The following is a 19,413-nucleotide window of genomic DNA, read 5'->3' as shown; positions in this document are numbered from 1 at the left end:
AAAAATAAAACATTTTAATGAGAAAAAAATGAGAAAGAATGTAAAGAAAATAATTAGCCAGCCTTAAATAAATGAGCCCATATCATATATCAACAGAGAATGAAAAGAAAGAACAGAGATCCATCCACTTAACAAAGGAAAAAAAATCCTTCAAGCAACCACCATCAATACAAAAGTTAATTTCAAGGGAGAAATGAAACAAAATTTTGAAACTAAGTTAAATATCACCATGTACCTGCTTCACTATGTGTTCTCCTTCTGGATGAGGTAGTTGGTCTAGTATTCAGATTTGGTGATGGTTTCTCTTCCTGCCATTCCTGAATAGACTCCTAAGTATTCAACACAGATGCAAAATAAATACTAAGCTTAAGAATACCAGTCAGCTAGAAGTCAAACAATTTCCGGGGCAAATGAATTACTGTAGTAGAAAATGAAAGGTTAAAGCTCACCTTTTGATCACTTCCGATTTCAAGCTGACAGCTGGCTTCATTTGTTGATGTATCTGGACTAGCAAATTCTTAGGAAAAAATATATAAATTAGGTGTTTAGAAAAGACATTGAATTGGGAAATGCAAAACATGAACCTCTTACAAAGTTGAAATTCTTGTCAAATATGCTCCTAAGAGCTGGCACAAATATATTTCCTTAAAATAGCATTTTCCCCCCGAAAAATTGAGAAATTAAAAATTCGATTAAGATTTTGAGTTAAATTTCAGAGGTTGTATGACCATGGAAAAGTTATTTAACCTCTCTAAACTTGTTTCTTCTACTAAATGGGGATAATAGTATGTAAAGTACCTACCTCACAATGTTGAAAGATTAAATGAGATAATATGAGACACATTTTAAGGGTCAGTCATTATTATTATTAACACAAACATGAAGTGAAACAGCCCACTATGTTCGCATAAATTTACATGTTTTTCTTTGAGAAAACAAGAATATTTAAGAACTCAGAAAATAATATCTGAAGACAACAATCTCTATAGCTCCCTACAAAGGCTTTAAAAATTATTAGAGAAATAAAAACAAGAGAAAAATCATTCCAAATACTAAGTTTTTTAATGCATTAACATATTAAATGTATTTTGGTTTGACAGATGAAAAGTTCTAAAATTTATATTACACAGTGTAATAATTATTTTTGAATTCCTGTATTAGGAGACAGTACCACAAATCTCTATTCTGAGTAACTTTCTTTCAGATAATTGAAACGTGAGGACAGATGGATGGCTACTTTATCTACATACAGGCAATACTGGACCTCTCAGCCATGACAGTAATCAGAGGATATGGGGAGAAAGCTCAGGCTGCAAAGAAGAAAAGTTTGGGAAGATGGAAAGCAGTAGAAGCTCTGGTAAAAGGAGATAGGGGCTGCTGGAGATCCAGGTTGCTTCACAGAAAGAACTTGGAGGTAACAGTCAGGTTCTGACTTACAATAAACCAAAGAGAAGATATAACTGTAAACATTTAGGAAATCACTGATTAAGACTCATATAAATTCAAAATGAATTTAGTAGCTCAAATTTTAATTTTAAAGTAAATTTTCTGATATTTTAGAAACAAGATTAGGCCCAAGCATATGTAACCATCAAGTTTGTTTTGAGTGACAATTTTACTGAAGTTTTTCAAAGCTATGTAAGTAAAAAGACTGTGTTATAAGGAAGGAATGAGGTTAACAGATAAAGTAGTATGGTACAGTGAGAAGAGGGCCAGGTTTCAAGTCAGAGGACTTTGGTACACATACTGATTGTGCTATTGTGACCCTAAGTAAGTTATTGCATTTCCTTGGGCCTGAGTTTCCTGTAAAATGAAAGGCATCTACCATGCCTTTGTGGTCCCTTCTGGTTCTAAGTATACAATCCTATGATCACAGCTTCAGTGAGCTTTTGGTGATAGCTTGTATCCTAGTAGAAGAAAGTAGTCTTTTTACTTCCTCTATTTCTAAGCCCTATGGAACTGCATAAACAATCTAGGTCTACACCTAAAAACTAGTCTGCTTTTAAGAATCTGAAACTGAAAGGAACTCCCTATTTTTTTTTTTTAAACTTGAATTCTTTTTTATTAGATTTGCATGAAAGTAGGCAAATACAGTGTGACTAGCCTTTTAGATTGCACTCCCATCTTCAGCCAGCATTTCATTCCCACTTATTTAAGATATTGTACAGAAATCTGAAGGCAACTGTCAGATTTCATATTCTTAATCTTGTGTTCATACCCTGAACATAAATAGGAGAATTTGGAGTCAGAACTTAGAAAGGAATATGAGTTTAGTTTGGAGCATATTGAGTTTGAGATGTCAAAAGAACATTTAAATGGAAACATTAATATACAATTTTGTCCTTCAGGTAAAATTGTTACTATTACCTCCTCTCTACTCTATAAGGAGGTTGGATACACTGTAGATTAAAGACAGACACTGAGAAGGCTGGAGACAAACTATTCAGTGGTCTCTTACAGCATAATAACTATTTTCACAAGATCCTCTTAGACAAAAGGTATCTTTACTACTCTAACTGGGACTGGCATATAACCAGAGTGACCCTGACAGCATTTCTCCAAATGAAAAAGCTGATGAACCTGCTTCTTGAGAGCCATGATGATTTGTCAGGGAAATACCTCATAGAGATCTTCGAGTATATGTAGAGATTCCTGTCTCCTAGTTTTTGGATTGGCTGTGTACCTAGGAACTCCCTATTTTACACACAAGAGACTCACATAAATTTCACTGGCCAAAAAACATCCTTGCCCTACAAATTAAGATTGATTTCAAGGTAATTTCCACTCCTTATACAAGACTTAAGGAGTTATGTCTAAATTCTGTTTGTTTCACGGAACAGGGAATTCCCTCATCTAGAGATGCCATATGCCCAAGGTTTCATTTAACTTCCATAACTTTTTCTGCCAAATATGACAGCACTCGAGGGTAGCACTCCTAACCTACATTTTCTTCTGAGATGAAAAATGAAATTGATAGTTATAAAGCCACCAATAGCTATTTGGAGAGTTCACTGTAGCTTCTATATTATAGCTACAAAGAATCTGGGAGCAAGGACAACACACAGGCAAATATGTATGCAAAAATCGAACCCAGGAAAACTCTAGTTCCAGGCCAGCCCTAATGAAGTGGGCAGATTCAGTCACAAGTAATCCCTGAGCAACTTATAAGTTTCAAAGGCATAGGCAGCATGGCACAACAGAAAGTACACTGAAACTGGAGTCAGGAAGACCTAAATTTAAATCCTGTTTCTGACACTAAGTAGAATGTGGTCTTGGGCAATCATTAACCCGTCAGACTTCATGTCCAAAGACAGACCCAGGCACATGCAGAGCTACTGTGAGGTTTAAATGAGATAACAATATTTAAAGTGCTTTTTAATCTCAAGCATTATATAAAGATCTCAATTATTATTATCATCTTTGTATTCTCAGAGCCTCTCCCAATGCCCTGTTTTTTTCACACAGTGTGCTTAATATTTGTTCATTTTAATTGAACATAGAATATGTCTTCTCTTGCAGCTGTGTCTTGGGATGACCTGGGAAGAAGCTTTGGTTTCTTCTAGATAGGAATTTCAGGTAGAGGCTGGGGAGCAGCTATAAGGCAGAAATTCAGGTTTAGTGATTCCTAATTTCTAGTCAGTGCTAAAACCAACCTGATTTCCCGGGAAAATCTTGAATTAACAAGGCTATGCTGAAATAGAACCACACACTGGGGACAGAGAAGCAAGTTATCATTTACTCAGACACAATGATCTATGTGGTACTCTGTTAGTATACCAAAAAGATACATACTTATTCAATGGTCTCATCCAGGACCACTGATTATTATACTATTAACCAGGACATAAAATCCACTTTTCAGTGTTCTAAGTTCTAGCTATATTGATTACCTCTACAAACCAAGGACTTCTAAATTACTCAACTTTCAAAATAAATCAATAATTTCCAACTTAAAGAAGGTCATCCTTAATTTTAAATTTACACATAACTGATTTAGAAGCTATAAAATACTACATAAAAAAAGTTTCTTTGTACTGTTCCATGAAATTATTGCATCAAATTATTAAAACTACTACTCCACATAATTAATTCTGCATTTAATGAAAACTAGTTATGAAATGCTAGAATGTAAACAATTCAAAAAATACTTTGGAATTCTTTCAAAATCAACTTACCTTGTTGATTGACTACTATCAAGTTTCTAGAAATCATTGCATACAATCTCCTCGTGGGGGTGGGAGAGAGATAAAAAAATATGTCTGTGATGAAACATCTGCATAGTGGTTGAATTCAAATTAATATAATCCAAGATTTAAATAGTTTCAAACGGAATCAACATATTAGGGCCGATAGAGCACGCAAGTGACAGAGTTCAATGCTCTCTTAATAAAGAACTGACCTCTCAATTAGTACTAAAGTAAGCCAACAAAGAAGACAATTTTATGAGTCCTAAGGATTTAGAGAACTATATCCTTCTTAGTACTATTTCTTCTCGATTTGTCAAAACAAGGAAAAAAACATAATCTTTCTCACAGAGAAGAATCCAACCTACAAAGGAATTGTATTCATTTCTATTTTATCATTCACATTAGGCTAATCACTTGATGTTCTTGTTTTATTAGTTTAACATCTACAAAAGAACCAAGGATCACTTAAGTAACTAGGCACATGTAAAGAACAGTTGGTGACTACCATGCATGTCATTATTACATATTTTCTAGTTCCCAAAAGAGAAGGAAAATTAGCATTACCAGCTAGTTGCCTGCTAAAATGTTTCTATTTACTTCCATTTTCCTAATCAGTAATTTTCTTGAATGTTCAATCTCCTTCTATATATGAAACTTCTGGTCAGAAATCACTTAAAAATTGAACTGTACACAACAGCAGCTACAGCATCAAACATTACCTAACATGAATATATCAGAAATCATGTACAAACAAGGTAATGAATTTCAACTCTACAAGAAAACACTGGCTCTAAGTTACATTTAGATGTCAAAACAAAAGTTTCACAGCAGCATGTCAAAACGGGAAATAGGCATTTTCAAAAGTAGTTGAGATGTAAGCTATTTACAGACTTAGTGATCAGTAACCTGTTATGGTACAGACGGGATAATGCATTTGGAGAAAACAAAAATGCAGAGCTGAAGAATTAAATTTCAAGAGTTTTCATAAGAATACAAGTTTCTAAGACTATCTCATGACGTTTAGCATGACATATAATTATAGAAAATCTTTCACTAAACAAAGATGATCCTACAGGTTAAAAAAAAGAAACAAACCTGAAGTCATAAGGGGATTTCTAAACGAAGTCAACAGAAACAGCTTACCTATGCTCTTTCACAGAAAAGCTTGGTACCCCAAACAGATCTCCAAGAAGGTCATCTGAACAATAGACAATGTGCTGTTGCTTTTTATCATATAATTGTTTTGACATAATATACTGGCCAAGGTAGAATAAAACCTGAAACAGAAATGAAATCTATGACTAGAGAGAAATCAATGCCACAATCTGAAATATATATATAGCAAACAGGCTATAAAGTATTAGTATCAACCTCTGTACCATATCTACCAGGAAGTTCTCAGGAATAGGTTTGATGCCACCTAACACAGAATTTGAGAAGTGGGAGCAATAGGGCAGCTCTCTAGTCCAAGTTAGAGACAAAAGGAATCCCAACTGTAACATACCCAACAAGCAGTCATTCAGTCTCTGCCTGAAGACCTCCTGGGAGTGGGAGTCTGCCACCTCTCATTCCACCCTGGGAGATCAGTTAGAAACTTTTTCTTAAAGCTTAAGTTTGCCTCTGTGCAATTTCCCCCCCGGTCCCTGGTTCTGCCCTGTGTGGTCCAATGAAACTAAGGACTGTGCCTCCTCCACGTGACAGTGCTTGAACTTCACTGTCACATCCCTCAGGTGGCTTCTTCTGGATAAACACATCCAGTTCTTTCCACCAAACCTCAGCAGTCATGGACTCAAAACTCTTCTTCCTGACTGCCCTCCTCCTGCATACTCTCAAGCTTATCACCATCCTTCTTCAAAAATTACTAAGAATCCAATTCACTAAGTAAGGTCTGACAAGGTTAAGAGTGGTGAGATTTTAATCTTTCTATAAAAACGTGTTTTTCAGAGAACTGTTCCAGAATGATGTGTAGTTAAAGCTGATAGATCTTCTGGATTCATGTCTGTGATACCGCCATCAAAAGTAACTAAATTACAAGAGCTTTCTAAACTACGATGACTTAGCATCTTTCTCCTGTGGTAGTCAGTTTCTGTTCCTTTGCGATCACAAAGCTCGAGAGCCTACGAACACACTACCACGAGACAAATCATCTGCTCACTAACAACAACAGAGAACAACCCCAGGAGATCCCAGAGAGAGGGCAAGTTAAACTCTACCCACATCCAAGGGGGCCTTAAGAGTACAAAAACTGATATTCTCATGAGTCATCAAAACATTCATGTTCTGAGAATTGAATTTTGTTCTGACAAAGATGGCTAAACTAAAAACTTGACCACGGACTTCTAACGTCCCTATCTTCTCACTCCAGTTACCACAGGACAGACATGTCTAAAGAATTCACTGCTTTCCTGGATTCCCACAATTACTTAAATTCCTAAGTATGAGCTCTCCCTCTCCACCTGCAAGGCTATAGCTGTGAATAAACACCCTATGATCTACAGTCTCACTAGCCCAGCTACATTTCTTCCCTCCATGTTTTTTACTTACAGCTGCTGATGCCCCCTCCTCTTATGTAATCTCCTCTCTGTCCTTCTGTTCCTGCTCTTGTACGGTTCTCCTGCCAGTCTAAATAATCTTCCTCAATTTTCTTTGCAGGATCATCACCCACTAACATGATAAAGTCCCCGAAATTCTGTCCTGAGTGCTCCTCTCTTCTCCCTTTGACCTCTTTCAGTCATCTCATAATCTCCCATGGATTCAGTTATCTCTGTGCAGATGACTACAAAATCAACATCATCAGAAATAGTCTCTTGGATTCCATACAACATTTCCAACTGAATGATGTCCAAACATACAGAAGAGAAACTCATCTTTTCTCTCCAATCTGTCCTTCATCCAAATTTCTCTTTCCGTTGAGAGCTCCATCCTCCTTACAGTCAGCCAGATTCACAATCTTAGATATCTTTGATTCTCATCACTTTCCACATCCAATCAGTTGTCAAGTTTTGTCAATTCTACCTCCATAAAGTCTCTTATGTCATTCCCTTCTTTCAGACACACATAGTCAGCACCTTATTTCAGACCCTTATCACCTATTGCCTGGACTATTCCAGTAACTTCCTAAATGGTTTCCTTTATTCCAATTTCTCCCCTTTCCAAACCATCCTCCAGGTAACTGCCAAAATAATCTTCCAGCAAAAGTCTAGCCATATCATTCCTGTGCTAAATGCTCCAGGTAGATGAACTCCTCAAACCTGGGAATCAAAACCCTTTCCAATTCCTACTTCCCCATCTCTCTTCCAGTTAAACTGGTCTAATTCTGGTTCTCTAAACTTAGCTAAAGCCCAGAAGCCTTAGACTCCTTCCAGGTACATCCTAAGTGCCACCTCTTTCTGAAAGCCTTTCCACTTTTCCTAATTACTTTTGCAATTAGTTAATTAAATAGGGTATTTCCAATCTCTCAAAAGAAAGCACTTTCTTCAACATCAAGGATTATTTTCACTGTCTCTGAAACCTCAAAACTTTGCATGTTTAAGAAATGTGCAATGAACTGAAAACTGAAATTCCCTTGGAGGCAGAATATGAAATGGGAAAAAAAAAGTAAAACTCCCATTATTGGTCCCGAACAATACCATTTGACTTGAAGCTTAAAAAGAAGCATGCAGGATGGAAGTACACACTGCTGAACGATTCCCCTAGTTGGGGAGGTAAAAATGGTAAAGATATTCTATGTTTCTACCCTCTTCTTTCCTCTTCCTAGAGAACAAAAGCTAAGAAGCAACTCTTCACTTCAAAACTGGCCTTGAAGGAAAAGAAGCACCCTAACCCACGCTCAACCAACTGATATGATCATCCTTTCTCTTTGTCAGAGAATAGTGAAACCTATAATAGGCATAGAGTAAAAGGAAAGGCCTCAGCAAAAAAGTCTCATTCCCTCTCTTCTACCCATCAACATCCCAAAAGACATCCTTTTGGACTAAAAAGATCTTTTTTTTTTAAATTAAATTACTCTGGGAAGGAGAATAGTGTAATGATCACATTAGTGCCAAATTACTTTAAATAACATGATGAGAATAAAAATGCTGACTTAGGAAAAGGAAAAGAATTCTAGAGCAGAGGAGGATTTGGGAAGAAGTAAGGCCACAACTTTGCATATAATACCACTGTAGGCAGAGTTGAAATGCTTCCAATATAATGCTTTCTATTTCATTTATAAAGGATAAATCATGAGTTAAAACATAGTTCACATTATACAAAGTGCCTATAGGTAAGCTAGCTCAATAGTACTCCAGGTACATACATTATCTTCTCTGTGACCTCCCTGTCTCTTCCACTTGAAACCTGATGCTAGTATTTTCCACTGAGTAGTAGAATCAGTATATTAAAGTAGTGTTACGCACCTACAAAAAGAGTCAAATTCCTTCTACTATCTCATCTCCCTAGCAGCTGAACAAATTCCTCCACAATGTAACTATTTCACCATGACTGTAAGTTATGTTATGCTGAACAAAAAAAATTTAATTGTATTTCATCTCAAAATACAATGTACTTCTTTCATAATTTCCGAATATACCTTACCTCCTTCAATGTGAATGTTTCTTTCTGTGCACCAGCAAACTTCAACAACTTCAAGAGCAATGGTTTTGGTCTAACCTATAAAGTACAAACATCATCTATAACACTTGGAAAATCTTTCTACAACCAAGAGTTTCTTAGTATGTAACCACGTAAAATAATCAAATACATGAAATCATAAAGTGTGGTGTGGCAGTGCTAGATTTGGAATCATAGGACTCAGGTTCAAAACCTCTTTCTGGGTCTCAGCTTCTTCATCTGTAAAATGAGGGAGTAGGGACTAGATGGCCTCTAAGGTCCCTATCAGTCCTTAATCTACCATCTACCCAAGACTATAGATTACCTACATTTAAGTTTGATCAAGCCACATCATGGACTGTCATGGAAGTCTAAAATAGGCAGGAATGAAAGAATCACAGCATCCAGAATCCTAAGATCTTACAAAACAATCCTCTTAATTTTACAGATGAGGAAAAGGAGGTCCAGAGAAGTAAAGCAATCAGTCCTCATAGTTATGAGCCTGTAAGAGTTGGAGCTGAACCTAGCTCTTCTCCTCCAGATCAATGCTCTTAACATTATGCTACAATGCTTCCTTAGGGCCTGGGCACTTGACTTCATAGAGGACCACACCTGGGAAATACAGGACTTAAGCTCAAGTCCCTGCTTTACAAGTTGCTATCAGCTTAGACCTTGGGCATGTCACAACTTCCGTAACTCAGTTTCTTCCTCTGCAAAATGAAAACGTTAGACTAGATGACCTATAAGGTCCTTTCCAGCTACAGAGATATCAGTCTATGTAAACTATTTCATAAGGGTGTGACTTAAACTCCTGCCACTGCCAAGTCAAAAACTTAGCCAAAAAAACAGCCTTGTGGATTTATTTTAACCTAATGTAATAACCCCCAAAACATAACTTTCACGTGGTTCTTCAAGGCCTGAAATTACTTTTTCAGGACTCCCCTATCTCAAACATTCAGCATGTCAATGTCTACTAGATTGTGAATTATGAGGGCTGAGACCTTCTCTTTTCTATTTTGCATCCCCTACAGCACCTAAGACTCTTGCAAACAGAACGTACTCCGCGTCTGTTGAAGAAATATACTTCATACTTCACCAGAAAGTAGTTCTAATTTAAAAAAAAAAAAGTTGTTCTAATTCTTACCAACCCTTTGGTTCACGATTAAACAAAGGTACCCTCTTCTAAACAGAGAGCTTCTGGGGTTTTTCCACTCAAATACTAACAATTACACTGCTCAATTTATGCAGCTACGATGAGGTAACAGCTTGAGATGCAACCCGAAAAACCTGTACTTATGGAAATAGCTATTCCATGTTCAACTAAAAGGCAAATGTTCATTCCGAAAAAATCAACTTTAAAATAAAATATAAAAACAGAGTAAGTACAAACTTTCCTAAAAAGATATCTATAATACCTTTTTTTTTTTTTACCAGAAACAAAGCACGTAATAATAATGATAGAATCATAAACCTCTGAAATTTCCTATCAACTCTTTTTATGCCAGGCGGCCAGTTAGCATTTTAGCTCGTGTCTACTACGTGCAAGAGGCCCTGTACCCTAGGTTCAAGGACCGACTTCTCAGGTAAGGAGGAGACAAAGACTTCTCTTATTCAAAATGTAAACTTAGAAAGAAAAAGTGCTCCCAAAGGTCCTTAATTTCCCTCTAAAGACTCCATAAACCACATCTTGACCAGTCATCCTAACCTGAAAACTTCAAGACTTCTCAGGACAGCTCAGAACAGGACAGAAAGAGAAAGAATAAGACTTAAAGCCTAACTTTCAGCGCCTTCGCTAGATTTAGGCGGGGGGAACCTCACTCTGCTAATGCTCCCGTTAGGAACAAGCCTACACGGTCGGATTGGAACTTCTCTTTTCGGCCTGAGGGGGACAATCGGATCGGGGTCCACTTTACAAGAGGAAAACCCTAGGAAAGCGGGGCTTCGTCACTTGTAGCTGAAACCCCCACGGATGACGGGGCGCAGGGAGGCAGAGCGCTGGGGACAAGCAGACTAACCAGGGTCTCTTGTTCCGAAGCTGGCATGTGTGAGGTGCTTAAGGCACCGTCTGCATCGGAAGACATTCTGGTATTGCACACTTGCCTAAAATCGGGAAAAGAAGCACAGACGACACAAGCGTGAGAAAACCGACGCCATGGCACCCGAGGCCCCAAAGTGGACGAGGCGTGAGAAGAAGCGAGAGACCCGATCAGAGAAGCCCGCGCCCCTCACCTGGGTCAGCACGGGAAGAGCTCGCCGAGGTCCGCCGGAGGACAGCTCCTGAAACCCAGAGGCCGGCAGGTGGCGGCTTCCATACCCGCGGCCCGCGGCCAAGTCGGGCCTTAGCTCCCCAGCACGGCCGCCGCCTGACGGGGCCGAACATGACCACCCCGAAGAGGAAAAGCTCGGTCAAGCCGCGGGCTGGCCCCGACCTCGCCCGACGACTTGCCGAAGAACCGGCCCCGGTTCGCCTGCTCTGCCCCCCACCCCCACGGGGGCCCGCCGGCCCCGACTTCCGGCTACCTTTGTCCCCGGATGCGAAGACCCCCTCCTCAACACCGTCCGCTTCTTCCTTTCCCTTTCCCGCCGGTGGCCGCCGACCCGCCCCTTCGTTCGCCCCCCTCCCTCCTGGTCCGAGGGAGACGTGGCGGAGCCCCAGAAAAGAGGGTCCGCCGGGAGGGCGCCCCTCGACCCCCAGGCCAGGCGAGGCCCCCCGCGGCTCCGGCCTCACCTCCGGCTCCAGAGCTGAGGGGCGCTTCTGGCCGTGCTGGCCACGGCCCGCGCCCCCGGCGGAACGGGGCCCTACCGCCCTGGAAGGGCGGTTTCGGACTCCAGACCCCGCTTCGCGGACCCTGGCCGGGCTCTGGGGGGAGGGGAGAAGGCCCTCGGCGCGCTAAGGCCCCCGAGGGAAGCCCAGAGCGGGCCCGCGCCGAAAACCGCATGGGGTCTTCGGGTGCGCAGCCGGGCCTCGGGAGCGAGCACGCACCCCTCCCCCTCCAAGGGCCCGCGCCGGAAGCCGCAGGGATATCTGCGCGTGCGCACACCTCCCTCAACCCGAAGCTACCTTCTCGAGCGCGGCGGTCCATCCGGGCCTCTGCGCGCGCCGCCGAGCGTTCTACGCGCCTGCGCAGCGGCTGCCGTTCGAAGCCGATCCAATCTCCCTCGAGCTTTCTTTTCGCCCTTCATGTGTTTTTATTGACGCTGCTTCACCTCGTCAGTAGGGCGCCAGGGCAACGAACAGCTCCGGCTTGTGAAGAATTAAAAACAACATGACCTTCAGTAAGAACGATTTTTTAAACAGCGGAGAGCAAACTCCAGAGTTCCCCAAAGTGTTCCCAGTTTCCTGACCGAAGCTTTATTTAGTCATAAAGTGAGGAGCGGCCCTCAAAATGGGCTTCTTCAGTCAGCTTTTTACCAAAAAAAAATACTAGCACGCTATTTTAAAAGGTACAGAAATCAAAACCTTTTCGGGCTTCTACAGTTTAACGAGCTCCTGGAGATGGCAAAATTAAGGTTGGCCGGGCCTCCTATCGCGACTGTCACGATACCTGGGGCGCCTCTCACGATGCCTGTCGCGACTCAACACCTAGGCGTAACCCTTCCGCCTCAGCGTCCGTCCGCATTTACTGGCGTGGTTCTCAGACCTGTGTGAGCTCGGTCCCAGAGACTGTGGTGGAGGACTTGGGGGGCCCCCTGCGCCCCTGGGATCCCCAATTGATCCCGTCTCCATCGTGCTTGTACCTAGCTCTTGGAGCGTAGTTGTTCCCCCATGGGAGGGTGAGCTTCTTGAGGACAGGAGCTTTTATTTTCCTTTCTTTGTATCTGCGGTGCTTAGCCTAGACGCCGGTATACAAGAGGTGCTTAATAAATGTGTGATGGCTGACCCGACCAAACAGCCACTCTCACTGAGAGAGACTTCTCCCTGCCCTCCCCTCCCCTCCCCAACAAGAGCCTGGTGGAGTGAACATGGAAAAAACCAACCCGTAACAAAACAGCACCAAGGGAAAAGGCTGGGTGAGACACCTTCCCGAATTCCCTGACCCCGAAGTAATCCCTCCCTTCTCTAAGCTACCGTAGGGAAGACTTTGTCCTTCTCTTAGGGCGTATTCTGCGTTATGGCATAATTCTGAACATGCACACTCCGTGAGGCAAGGTTCGTGTCTTACTTCTTTTTGTGTGTCCTCAGAAGTTGGTACAAAACAGGCACTCCAGAAATGTTGATTGAATAGACTTTGGTCAGACATTTTAGCACCGTAGCCATAGGGGAAGAAAGGAATAATATTCTCTTTTCTTCTGGAAGAATGCCCTCCAAAATCCACTAGGGAGTTAGGGAGGAGTCCCTTCTATTGGCATTGTTAATATTCAATATAAATTGTAGACTTTAATAAGGGCCAAAGTTGGAATTAAGAAGAGTCTGGACCTAATAGTCTCCTTTGTTTAGAGGAAAACACAGATACCTGGGGTTGTAACTTCAGCTTTTGTCAAACTCTGTTAAAGCCTGTTTAGGACAGGATACCTGTTATCTGGGTGATGGGACCTTTTCCTTATCTTAAATCACAGAGATATGCTACAGAATGAAGATGCCCATAGCTTGGGATCATAAAACCCAACTGACGCCACTTTTGTTTACAATGTGTCCATCTAAGAGAATTCCTTTCTCATGGCAAAATGTACTTAAGACAGTCGATTTCTGTACTAAGTCAGCCAATTCTGATCCCGGCTCCATAGCGCTATGTAACCGTTTTCTTTATGGGGAATTGATCGATGAATTAATTAAATCCTAAAATGTGTGCATTTAGCCTGTTGCCTTTTCTCTAACCAAGTTTTCAGGTCAACAGCATCCATTATCTCTCCCACCCTGACCCTTCATTGGTCAGGGAGTTGCAACAGTAACTTTGCCATACAGTTCTTTCAGTCAATTACAGTTCATGGACAGACATTTGTCAAGTACCTGTGTTCCAGGCACCCTTGCGAGGCTTTGGGGATACAAGTGCCAAGTACAAAAAACCATCTCTATTCAAAAAGAGCTTCCATTTTAATGGAGAAGACAGCAAGTACATATATAAGCATATACAGAATAATCCGAAGCGAATACGTTCAAAGAAATAGAAAGCGGTTCAGTATGGGTGATTTGGAAAGAAGGGTACAGCCAGCTGCAGCAAGAGCACCGTCAGCTTATCTGGGCTTTGGTCACTGTCCAGCAGAGTTATTTCATCCATTTGTATCGTCCAATCCTGATCTGTAATGACAATCTCATTAACTATAATCCTGTTTGTCTGAGAGAAAGGTACAATTTATTTTTGCGGTTTACTGCCAGTTTGGGTATTAGAACTCTATCAATTTTCTTCTTGCTAAAAAAGACAGTCACATTTCTAGCTGATCTATCAACTCCTGTTGTTCCCCAGCATTCCACAGCTGTGCTATGTATATTAGGCAACAGTGCTCAAAAGTTGCACTTGTTGACCTGAAAACTTGGTTAGAGAAAAGGCAACATGGCTGAATGCATACATTTTATGATTTAATTAAGTAATTGATCGATTCCCTATAAAGAAAACAGTTACATAGCGCTATGGAGTCAGAGGTGACTCTGACTATCTAGTACAGAAATCATCTGTCTTAAGTACATTTTGCCATGAGAAAGAAACTCTCCTAATTAAGCAAATCATAAATTCAGTAAGACAGGACAATTAACAAAGCAATGTTAGTCAGGCCTTGAGATTCCAAGCTGGGTAAGCATATGTCTTGGTGATAAGGAAAGAAACCCCACCACTACTAAGTGGCAGGCTTCTGCCCTTAAACAGATAATTGACATAGGAAAGGGTAAACAATGTTCAATAGAAATTATGATCTAAGATGTCTATATTTTCTTTATCACTAATACGCCATAACATAGTATGTGTCTATAGATCAAAGGAAAGTCCCATTATTCATAACATAGTATGTGTCTATAGATAATAAGATTCATCAAAGGAAAGTCTCATTATTCATCAAAGGAGAGTCTTATTATTCAAGATATAGTGTCTTAGGTTAAAGGTCTCCTTAAGGAGTGTAGAGTCGGCCTTGGCTGGCTTTTGCTGACATAGGAAGAGGCACTCTCTGAGTTTACTTCAGAGAGAACAAAGAGATTATTCCAAAATTTTATATTAAACATTATCACACTTTAAAATGTCAGTACTGTTCTGAGATGAGCTTCTCTTATTTATTGCACAATCTCTAGAAACATTCTTTTGCTGCAAAGCAAACTTCACTTTTTCTTACAATACTCATTAACTCAGCTCCTCAAACGCATCGAATGGACGCTGCTCACAGTCCAAGGACATCTTTCCATCTGGCTTAATTTGTGATAACTGGACTAATCTTTACAGAATGGTAGGAAACAAAGTTAATGAGGGAGGGGGAGACAAGATGTTTTGCAATACATTTTCCAATAGTCATCAAAGATAAAAATTCCAAAGATAACCCAAATTTCATTATAACCTTTGAAATAACCAGATATGAATAGTTTTAAAAGAAAAATCCCAGCAGTTATGGAATTAGAGTAAATTTGTATAGTCTTCACACTTTTTATTTGGTGAGAGCTCTATTATAATCAAGATATTTTGTAAGAGTGCTTCAGTTGAAAGAACTAAGATCATAGTACACAAACAACATGGATCACCTAAATTCTATAGCCTTTTTAGTTTGACCAGAAATTTTTAAACTTTTTGAAGAATATTTTCATTTGTCACATGTGGGTATTCCCTGCAATGGTGCAGGTCTCAACCCATCCATGTCCTTTCATACTCTGCAACTTTTGTCCATTAAGCTTTTCCTTTAGATTTCTAGATATTGCAGGAATGCCAGTTGAGTATATGGACTTTCCATTAGACATCTCTAACTCTCATCAAAGACTTTTTGTGGTGTCATACAATTTTCTGATGTAATCCTTTACATCCTTTATCCTATAAGTTCCTCATGTGTAATGTATAATGTTGCTAACTCACACCCACTATCTGCCACCTTCAGCTTCTTAGAAAGTGGCATTCCATGACTTGCAGCTATGTAGAGTCACTGGAAGAATATTGGTGCTAAAAAGATAAGCCTTTCTTTCAAGAAATTTGAAGTCATTAAGAGAACCATGAAGGCAATCCGTTCTGCCGTCCTCCTCCAGTTCACCTTAGGGTCGATCTCATGATTCCTTTGCAAAGTCCGTCCAAAATATTTATACTGATGATAAGCTCTTGTCATGTTAATTATGTCAATGAGAGTTACAGATCTTCCCTACACGTTAAGAGTAGCTTGATTAGGAGAAATTCATCGGAAGGCCCACACCTTTTGTTAATTTCTAATGAGGCACTGGTTCTCAAGGGTTGTGCCCTCTGGCTTTGAAAAATGTATATATACTCTGAGGTGAGGCTTTGTTTTGGGGCTTACTCACTGGAAGTGTTTGGCCAGACAAGACTCTGGGTAGCTGCTAAGGAGCCCCATGCATATGCACACTTTTAAAACCGAGAAGTTGATGCTTCTCTCTCAGGGAACTATGTATGTATATAGTGTTAACCTGAAAACTTGGTTAAAGAAAAGACATTAGACTAAAGGCATGCGTTATTTATTAATTAATTGATTCCCTCTTAAAGATACCTAGTACAGAAATCATCTGTCTTAAATACATTTTGCCATGAGGAGGAAACTCTCTTAACTACCCAAATCAGAAATTCAGTAAGACAAGACAATTAACAAAGCAATGTCAATCAAACGTTGAGATTCCAAGCTGGGTAAACATATGTCTTGGTGACAAGGAAGGAAATCCCACCACAGATAATTGACACAGGAAGGGGCAAACAATGTTCAATAGAAATTATGACCTAAGACGTCTATATTTTTTTACCATTAATATGCCATAACATAGTATGTGTCTATAGATAATAAGATACAAAGGAAAGACCCATTATTCAAGATATGTCATAGGTTAAAGGTCTCCAAGGAATGTAGAGTCAGCTTTGGTTGGCTTTTGCTGACATAGGAAGAGGCATTCTCTGAGTTTGCTTCAGAGAGAACAAAGAGATTATTTCAAAATTTTATATTAAACATTATCATTCCCTCCTTTTGGTCAAAGGCAAGCCGAAGGCTTCGCCTGTAGACCAAGGAAAGCTTCACATTTCTTCAGGAAATGGGAATGGGAGTTCTAGAAATTCTTCCTTAATGGAACAGGGAGATGCACTATTCTGGGCATCTGGAGTAGGTTGGGGGAAAATGATCTTGGTCAGCATTATTTTGTTCACCAAAGTGGTGGAACATTTGTGGTCCAAGGCTAATCCTATTCGGATACCTGGGAAAATAAGGACCAGAATAGCAAGTACTCCCGCAGCAGAAAGGAGGATGGATCTGAGTAAGCCACCCACTCTTGGGGAAAGGGAACTAAACATATCATACCACTGGGGTGCTTCAGCCCTTTTCCGTAGCTGAGTGGCATGAGAACGAAACACATCTATGCTATCCTGTATCTGTTGGGATTTGTTAACATAAAAGCAACATTCTTCTCCGAGAAAGACACAGACACCCCCCTGAGCCGCAAGGAGGGCATTAAGTGCTCTTCGATTTTGTAAGACCACTCCGGCCAAAGAGCCAAGTTCAGTCTGCAAGTCTCCCACCACCTGGGTCAAATTGTCAATCAGGTCTGCAATTTCGTGAGATAGATCCTTATAAACTTCATTTGTAGCGGCTAGCCCTACTATTCCTACTCCTGTGGTTGCCAGGATACTACCTCCTATGATGAGGGGCAGGAATTGGATGGCACGCCTGAAGCGGAGAGGCTTGGCAGGGGAGTTGGGGTCAGCAATAATTAGGTCTTGAAGTGGCATGGGTATCGGAGTTGAGCCTGGGATATATCGGAGGTCTGGCACTACTCGAACAATGGTACAGAGTCCTGTCCACTGAGGAGGAAGGGTCTGATAAAGGGATGTACCACACAGGAAGAACATTCCTAAGGAAGATGGTAGTGTAAGGGAAAAAGTAAGGGAACCCGGGAACGGTCTAATACTATTTCTAGATCCTCGGTAAAAGTAAGTTGTAGTCTCGTTGGACAAAAAGCGTGACTGAGAAAGAATGAGGCCCATAGAAGGGTTTAGGCAGGGGTTGTTGGTCATTCCGTTGGAAACAGGGCCATACCCTTTTTCTGCCCACAAGTAACCCCGATAGTGGTCCCAGTAAACTGTTTCATTTCCTGTTTTATCAGGCCACAGCTTTAGGCAGGATCCAGGGGTGAAAGTGGCATTGAGGAGAAACCAGTCACTGCCACAGACATAACCATTGGGTCGCCCTGCACAGTAGGTGGAAGTAGAGTCTTTTTGAGTTGTGTTGGTGCCTAGAATCCAGGCAGAGGGCAAGGTTACAAAGATAACACTTGATTTCTCTCCCGTAGTTGAGAGCATTCTACCAGGGCGCAGCCAGATTATGTGATTGCACCGGGCAGGGTCGAGGTTCCCTACAGGGGTTCCAGAAGTGTGGTTGGATAAGTAGCAAAAAATAGCAGGGGCTGCCGTGGAAGCCCAGGCTACCTTTGAAAAGACAGGACCCTTAGGGCTAGTTAAGGCTAAATGATCTCTGGTTTTCTTAAAACGCTTTCGGAAATAGGGAGCACTAAGGAGAAGGTCATATTCCTTAGTAGACTGTGCCTGATTTGCCTTTTGAACCAAGATCGGCATTCCAGGATGCCCATCTTCCGAGAACCTAATGCCCTCAATGGGGTGAGCCTGGGACTCCGCTTCGACAGACCCCCAATCAGAGGCTGATATAGGGTGTGCTGAAATGCGTGTTAGAGGGTCAAGACACAAGCAACAGTTGGACAGATTAAATAGTCTGGCCGCCCCCTGGCTCAGCTTCCGCATGGGGTAAATTGGGAAGAAGGAATCACCTCCTCCCCATTCTTGATCATCCCCAGAGATAGGCAGCCATTGCAAGACAATGACAATTAAGCAGGAGTAAGTTGTAAAGGAAATCAAAGTGGATAGTGGGAGGTACAGAGTGGGACACAAAGCGATTAAGCAAGAGTGGGGAGGGAGCTGTTGCTTTTCGCACAGGCCTGGTCCGGACTCTTGGGAGAGCTGTCTACACCAGATGTCGTCTTTTTCTGGCCCTTTCGAAGTCGGAGGGCAAGGTCTCCTATCGGTTCAGATGTCCACTCAGGAGCAGGAGCTAATTTCAGATGCGACAAATGGATCCAGGAGTCTATTCCTTGGAGCTTGGCAGCGGTGGAGGTTGTGAGCAGCACCTGAAAGGGTCCCTTCCACCGTGGTTCCAGAGAGTGTTTCCGTAGATGGCGCTTCCAGTATACCCAGTCTCCAGGGGAGATGAGAGAGCTGGTTTCCGGCGGTGGACCTAAAGAATAAGACTGAGAAACAAGGTCCTGAACTTGATGAATCTGCTGACCAAGTTTGACACAATATTCCTGAAGACAATGCGAAGCGAGTGGGGAGAGGTCTGCCGGGGTGAGAGGCATTGGTCTCCCAGTGACAATCTCATAGGGGGAGAGTTTAGTCTTGCCCACAGGTCGAGACCGGAGGGCAAGGAGGGCAATAGGTAGCACCTTAATCCATGGTGCCTGGAAATCTGAAGTTAATTTTCCTAGTAGCCCTTTCAATACTCCATTGGTTCTGTCTAC

General features: G+C 41.3%; 2 protein-coding genes across 6 annotated transcripts in view; both read right to left on the bottom strand.

Moving 5' to 3' along the window:
- LOC140516588 (E3 ubiquitin-protein ligase Mdm2-like) overlaps positions 1-11,733 on the bottom strand; it is a 29,955-nt gene extending 18,222 nt beyond the window's left edge. For 2 of the 5 annotated variants that reach the window (XM_072627547.1, XM_072627549.1), the window contains exons 1-5: positions 11,007-11,091; positions 5,331-5,464; positions 4,176-4,225; positions 450-517; positions 236-329 (exon numbers count right to left, since the gene is read on the bottom strand). In XM_072627547.1, the coding sequence (XP_072483648.1) occupies positions 236-329; positions 450-517; positions 4,176-4,225; positions 5,331-5,437 (319 nt within the window). In that variant the 5' untranslated portion in view covers positions 5,438-5,464; positions 11,007-11,091. Of the gene's footprint in view, positions 1-235; positions 330-449; positions 518-4,175; positions 4,226-5,330; positions 5,465-8,762; positions 8,838-10,792; positions 10,878-11,006; positions 11,140-11,505 lie in introns of those variants that run through there. The other 3 variants (XM_072627544.1, XM_072627545.1, XM_072627548.1) reach the window with 3 other exon arrangements.
- A 5,173-nt stretch (positions 11,734-16,906) lies between these two features.
- Positions 16,907-18,640, bottom strand: LOC140516697 (syncytin-2-like). Its single transcript, XM_072627684.1, has one exon. The coding sequence runs from the start codon at positions 18,638-18,640 to the stop codon at positions 16,907-16,909; it is 1,734 nt and encodes a 577-aa protein (XP_072483785.1).
- Between the last annotated feature and the right edge of the window lie 773 nt (positions 18,641-19,413).

The sequence above is a fragment of the Notamacropus eugenii genome, chromosome Y (assembly GCF_028372415.1).
Source record: "Notamacropus eugenii isolate mMacEug1 chromosome Y, mMacEug1.pri_v2, whole genome shotgun sequence".
Taxonomy (NCBI): domain Eukaryota; kingdom Metazoa; phylum Chordata; class Mammalia; order Diprotodontia; family Macropodidae; genus Notamacropus; species Notamacropus eugenii.
This window is presented reverse-complemented; position numbering and strand designations above follow the sequence as displayed.